This window comes from Phalaenopsis equestris, unplaced genomic scaffold (assembly GCF_001263595.1).
Source record: "Phalaenopsis equestris unplaced genomic scaffold, ASM126359v1 Scaffold000096, whole genome shotgun sequence".
In the NCBI taxonomy this organism is placed as follows: Eukaryota; Viridiplantae; Streptophyta; class Magnoliopsida; order Asparagales; family Orchidaceae; genus Phalaenopsis; species Phalaenopsis equestris.
Genome location: NW_018164538.1, coordinates 1,199,466 through 1,206,340, shown reverse-complemented (window position 1 = coordinate 1,206,340; position 6,875 = coordinate 1,199,466). Strand labels below are relative to the sequence as shown.

Genomic DNA, 6,875 nt, shown 5'->3' with positions numbered 1-6,875 from the left:
TTCGTTTCTCCACTTCGAGCATCAACGGGCCCAATATTCACTTCCCCACTTCTAGCTTCGTCCCGAGCCCAATTGAGCATCGTGTTAGCCCGATTGAGCGTCCCTGCTTGAGCTTCATCTCTTGGTTGATCATTAAGCGTTCTCTATTATTTTTCCATTAATTATTTTTAACAGTAACAATAAAGTTCTGCTCCTATGTAATTGTTATTTCCTGATAACCCTGTAATTTTTATTTCTATTTTTTGATAGTAAGGGTTCACCGAATTTTCATGTTCTCTCTCTCTCTCTCTCTACACACACACACGCACACACACCCACACACATGCATGCATGTATTAATATTTTCTCTGTCTATAATATTTTAGTATATGCTGTAATGAGTTAATTTTAATCTTAATAATTCTTAAAATTTATTTCTTATTTGTTCCTGGTGGGCTTTAGGTCCTAACCAAATGTAAGGCATGGTCAAGCTAGCTTGTTGTTCGGATCACTCGCCAATTGATTAGTATATTTTATGCATGTCGTGCATTTTACTGAGCGATCCCCTATTCATCTAGACCTGCTTGGATAAGTTGCTAGTTTTATTTAACGAGCCCTGCTTGGATAAGTTGCGAGTTTTATTTTTATTTTTAATTTTTCATGCCATTGATAAATATATTTGCGAAAAAGTTTGATCATGAGCTGTTTCTATATCCGGTGCTAGCCATCTAATATATTTTGATCATAACTAAATTGCTTTAATCTTTTCCTGGGAAAAGATTCCAATGGGTATCATCTGATTTACCACTTCAAAGTTCATTTGCTATTGTTGTTTGCTATTGTTGCATAGCTTGAGCTCAAATTATTGAAAAGTTGGTTTTAGAAATCCCAATTAGTATGTTAATGATAGGATGTTTTATTTTGTGAAATTTTTATACATATTATTTTTTTAAACGGGGAATGTTCCATATGCTTGCTATTTTAGTAAAATATTCATATTTCTTAGGTTTAGTGGAAGCTTTTCTTGCCATTTATTGTCGTGATATTATAATAGCTTTGATATTACGGCGTGACTACCTGTCATGTATTTGAATTGTGCTTACACTTCCAGATTTAGTTATTAATAGTTGATTAAGTGTTGTCTATTGTCATATATTTAGGAGTATTATATGCATGTATTATTAAGTGAAGTCTATTGACATATTTAAATCCCAAGTTTAATGCTTAAGATTTGTGATTTGTCTAATATTATATTTAGAAATTTTATTTAATTTTATGAGTTTTTTTTAAGGCTTACATCAAACTGTCTCAAGGCTTAAACCTTTCTTCTCCAAGGAAAAAATGCCCCACTTCCTGATTTCGACTTTTAAAATTTTGTTTTAAATGCTGTGATTGAGTTAAGATTTGCCTTATGAAGCCCATTATTTAGAAAATGCCCAGAGCGTTTGAGCTTTCACCAATAGGTGCATCGTCACCAAAATGAGTGCTGTGCTTTAATTTTAGAAATATTATGTATTTTGTCTGCTTGCATTATTTTTTGTTATAGATCTGATTGTAAATGTGCGCGGATTAGATTTTTAAGTGTTTTCAGGCATCATTGTTATGTCGATGTATTAGTTTTATTTCAGTGAGGCTGGCTTCACAATCTCTCTCATATAATCGAGTGGGATCTGTCTGTTCTTTTTCACAGTTTAAGTTCATTCAATCGATTGTGCATCTTGTGAGTTTTGAGTGCAGCAAATAAGTTCCGTTTATGCTTGTACGTAAGTTGTCAAGTTCACTTTGTCTTTTTCATTTTTTTTTTCTGTGATTGTCACATTTAGTCCTTTTCGTTTCTTTTGTCATTACAAGTGTTCTTTATTTTATAAACTTGTTCTTGTTAATTTTATTTTAAAGTCTCATTTAATTTATGATGCTATTTTTTGTTCATTTCAAGTTCATTGTATCAAAATTTTAGTAAGTTGCCAGTCTCTCTTGCATAGGGGTCATCCACAAAGAGTGTTAGGTATTTTGACCATGTTTAGAAAAAATATGCATAATCAGCTGCCGGAGAGTCTTTGTCACGGGCATAAGAGAATACACAAACACAGGATTTCATCATTGCGTTCGAACAGGCACATTAGTACTTGATCTAGTATTTTACTAGCTGCATTGAAACAATGTACACAGGTGCTGAACTTTTTAAGATAATTTTTTACATTTTTTTCCCTTATGTACGAGATAGCCTTGCTGGTGATAAGGCAAGGCGAAATACTTCTAGCAAGAGCGAAATCACGTCTTTTTTTTTTCTTGGAACTAATTGTCCTCTCCTTTTTGAAAACCCCCTTTTCTTTTTATTGAATTTTCTTCTACCATCTATATGTGTGTGTGTGCCTGTAGACGTGTGCGTGTCTGTGGAGAGGTAGGGAAAAGTTGGTGATAGGTAGATGGATAAAGAAAGTTAGAATAGGGGTGAGTGACATAGAGAAATTGAGAGGGGAATAGGTGGATAAAGAAAGGAGATGGAAAGTGACGTAGAGGTAGGGAACGTTGGGATGAGAGGGTGATAGAGAGGGAAGAAGAGAATTCAACAGAGAGAGGGGAAGAGAGTTAGAAGAATGAGAGCGGTGGGAGGGTGAGAGGAGAGATTGAGGGAAGAGGAGGATAAGTAACTTAGAGAGTCCATCTTTGGTTCGTAGGGAATCACTGTCTTTAACTGGAAATGAAAAGTCAAGAGTCGTTGGAGGTTTAGCAGGTGAAGTAATCGGAATTAGTAGGACAGTGGCTGTTGTCAGCGGTTCTGAGGTGCTACAGATTTGATATGGATATAACACAATTTTTTACTTCAAAAGTATGTACCTATAAATATAAGTAGATTTTTGTAACAAGTATTAAAGAATTATTTAATTTGATGGCTAGTGATAATATAAAGGAATTTATTAAATTTAAAACACTCATGCCTCGGATCTTGCAAACTTTCATCATCTGTGTCTCGGTTCCTTGCTTTGTGCGTGAGTGAATTCTCCTCTTTTTTATGTGGCAATTTCATGTCAGCCAGAATTTACTGCCTTTGTTGATAACTAGAGCTGTGTTTATTTATTCGGTTTACTTAATTTAGCATTATATTGGTTTCTTTTGGCAATTTTTGGCAGATGGAAGTTGGAATCGAAGATTGTTTGCACATTGAATTTGAATACAATAAAAGCAAGTAAGATTTCATTTATATGCCATGATGGTGCCTTCTGGCCATTTTTGCAACTTCTAAAATTTTTCTTTATTTTTGTATTCTCTGATTTCATCAGGTATCATTTGAAAGATGTCATTATTGGTAAAATATATTTTCTCCTAGTGAGAATCAAGATAAAAAATATGGAACTCGAGATTAGACGCCGGGAATCAACCGGATCCGGGCCAAATACATATGTGGAGACTGAAACCCTTGCAAAATTTGAATTGATGGATGGTGCACCTGTTAGAGGTATTCATGCAAAACATATGTTTTGTCCTTTTGCTTGTGGTTTCTTTGGTTGCTTGAAGTTCGAAAATATGTTCCCTATGGCATTCTTCAATACTAGAAACCCACACAAAATTATCAAAAAAAATGGAATAATTTTTTTTTTCTAGAATTAGTATGAAAATGGGTCATTTACATACATACCACCTAATTTCTATGTATTTATATATCTAACACGTAAACTTTACTTTTTTACATCTATACCACCAAAATCTTTCACATCACATAAAATATACCACTATTTTTTCTTCTAAAAAGTGAAATTCACCTTTTTCATGCATAAGGTGGGATGCATGTAAAATATTAAATATTAGGTGTTAGAAATGTAAATATATAAGAATTGAGTGGTATTATTTATGCAAATCTCCCTGTGAAAAGGGGTTTTGATTGGCCACTTTAACTAATCTTTTTTTTTAAAAAAATTTATTTTTAATCTTTATTTTATTAGGGGAATCAATACCTATCAGGCTGTTCTTAAGCCCATACGAGCTGACACCAACATATCGCAACATTAACAACAAATACAGCGTCAAGTATTTTCTGAATCTCGTTCTAGTTGATGAAGAGGATCGCCGGTATTTCAAACAACAAGAGATTACTGTGTATCGCCTCCTTGAGTAACAACTACTGTTTTTTTCTTTTGGCATTCTCTTAATTTGTATCTGTGTAAAGCTTTTTCAAATTCTGCACTCTTGAGTTTGATATTTACATTTATACCATTCTAAAATCTGTTTAGTTAATGTTTGAAATGCTATAATTACATGTTTGCACATTAACTTTATGTCGTTTTAGTGAATTTGTTTGAGGTGTAAAAAATTCAGACCATCCTGTGTATGGCTTAACCAAGCTTGTTGTGAACATAGTTGTGTAAATTGTTTTTGGGGCATTTACATACATCCCACACAATTCTTATCTATTTCCAATTCTAATTGTTAGAATTTTGTATTTAAGTTTATAGCATTTGAATCTTTAATATTATATATATATATATAAAAACCATTATCTTTACCTTCTTAGAAGTAAAATTCATATTTTCATGTTTAGATTCATTCATGACACCAACATGTTATAAATACAAATATCAAAATTTAGATGTTAGATGTGTAAATACATAAGAATTGTGTTTTGCATGTAAACTTCTCATTGTTTTTTAATGAGAGTTTAATTTTGGTGTTCTGTTGCATTATACCACTCACTATTTTTCTTAAAAAATGTTTCTCTATGCAATTTCTAACAAAGCTATGTATAACCCCAAGAGTAAACTCTAAGTACAATATGTAATTACAATATTCCCCTGGTACTGTACTGCGGGGCTTTACCCCCGCACCCCCAACCCACATAACGTAACTTCCCGATTTGGATAGATTCTTCCGCTTCGCTCTGCTCCGCTTCAATCCAGCGTCTGTCCCGATATGGTATATGAGCCATACCATAACAGTTTAAATATTTATATAAATAAACTTTAAATTTATTTAAATTATAGAAGTACGTAAGAATTATGATATTTATGTACTCCCTTTCCACAATTACCAACTTCCAAAATCTCTACTTAATATTAATTTTAGTATGCATTAAAAAAATATTAAAATTTATTATTTTAACAAAATTATCTAGATGTTGTTATTATAAAAATATGTAAATTTAGGTGTCAGGTATGAAAATAAATTTGATTTGGCTGGTCTGTGTAAATATCACTAAAACAAAACATATGGGCCCAGAGTATGTTAAATGTCATTTCTCCCAAATAGTTGTCGGGGACTGCCGGCTTGGCTCTTCTTCACAGAAAAATATTACATCAGGACTCCTAATGTAGAGCTACGTTCGGATTGAAATATTCGGCTGTATTACGAGAATATTTCCTCTGCATTATTTGTAAAAATGATGCGTTATTCGAGTATTATATGGTGTTATTCGATTATTTTTGCAATGTTATTGGAATATTTCCGTGTGTTACTTAATTTGGGGCAATGTTATCCGGCATATTCCCCGTGTTATTTCAATTTTCACTACGTTATTGCAGTAACACATGCCCAAATGGGGAAGATTCCAATAACACTTCAGCCCCATATCAAGTAGCGCGATGAAATATTCCAATAACACCATAAAATAATCGAGTAACACCATATAATACTCGAATAACACATCATTTTTACAATAACTCAAATGAAATATTCCCGTAACACAATCGAATATTCAAATCCGAACGTAGCACTATGTTAGGAGTCCTGATGTAATATTTTTCCTCTCATCACACATGTAAATAGATAAAATTGGATGGCATGTTTGTAAATTGCCTCAAGAGTTTCACATGCATGTCTCCCGAACTCTTAGTCCCACATGGCTTAAATGAGGGAGAATTCCCATTAGGAATCCTATTAACATGTAAAAAAGAAAATAAAAATCACAATTTAGAAAATAATAATAATTTAAAAATAATAATAATTAAAAAAATAAAAATAAATATAAATATAAATAATAATAACAATACAAACATACACATACATATATTTAAAAAAAGTTAATAATAATACATACATACATATGTAAATAATAACAAAAATAATAGCAATAGCAAGAATAAAAAAAGTTAATAATAATAATAAATAATAACTACAATCATAAGTTTTAATAATAATAATAAGAACAAGGAAAGCATTAACAGTAAATAATTAATAATAATAATACTATACAAAAATATATATGCATACATAATAATAAAATAATAACAACACTATAATATATATATAGACATATATAAATTAAAAATAACATACATAAATGAATAGCAAATAAAATAGATTAGCACAGTAATAATAATGAATAATAGTAATAATATATGTATACCATAAATAAAAGTAATAAATCAATGATAATAACTGGTAGCACTAACGAGTGCATTGCATTAACCTATGGTGAGCTATCTCTCTCTTTTCTATGTGATTTCATATGAATCATTGAATTGACTTATAAGTCGGAAGTGTTAGTGATACGGTCGATGATGTAAAACATCCATTGCCGTGGTTTACTCCAGTGGCCGAGGGAGATGGACCCAATGGGTAGTGGGAATACTGAATAGCAAATGAAGCAGTATTTGATTTCAGTCCCTATTAAAAGAAAATTTATTACGTTCGCCGTCCGCACGTCCAGCTAAATTTATTAGTAAGCTGACAAATCACTATCATTCACTTCATTTGTGATCATTAATGCAGATGCTCCTCTTGAATTTTCGCTCTGTTAGCTATCCCTCCATAAGTAGTTATTATATCTAGATTAATTCATCATACTTGCAATCCATACAGTATCAATGGAGGTAAAGATGGCTTCGTATGAAAGGAGAAAGGTGACTTTGAAGAGCTCGGACGGCGAAGAATTCTTGGTAGAAGAAACCGTGGCGATGGAGTCA

General features: G+C 32.1%; 1 protein-coding gene across 2 annotated transcripts in view; it reads left to right on the top strand.

Annotated features, from left to right (window-relative positions):
* Nucleotides 1–4,318, top strand: part of LOC110020457 (vacuolar protein sorting-associated protein 26B-like) — a 26,855-nt gene extending 22,537 nt beyond the window's left edge. For both annotated transcript variants that reach the window (XM_020718569.1, XM_020718568.1), the window contains exons 10-12: nucleotides 3,111–3,166; nucleotides 3,261–3,436; nucleotides 3,921–4,318. In XM_020718569.1, coding sequence (XP_020574228.1) covers nucleotides 3,111–3,166; nucleotides 3,261–3,436; nucleotides 3,921–4,093 — 405 coding nt within the window. In that variant the 3' untranslated portion in view covers nucleotides 4,094–4,318. The remainder of the gene's footprint in view (nucleotides 1–3,110; nucleotides 3,167–3,260; nucleotides 3,437–3,920) is intronic.
* The last annotated feature ends 2,557 nt before the right edge of the window (nucleotides 4,319–6,875 follow it).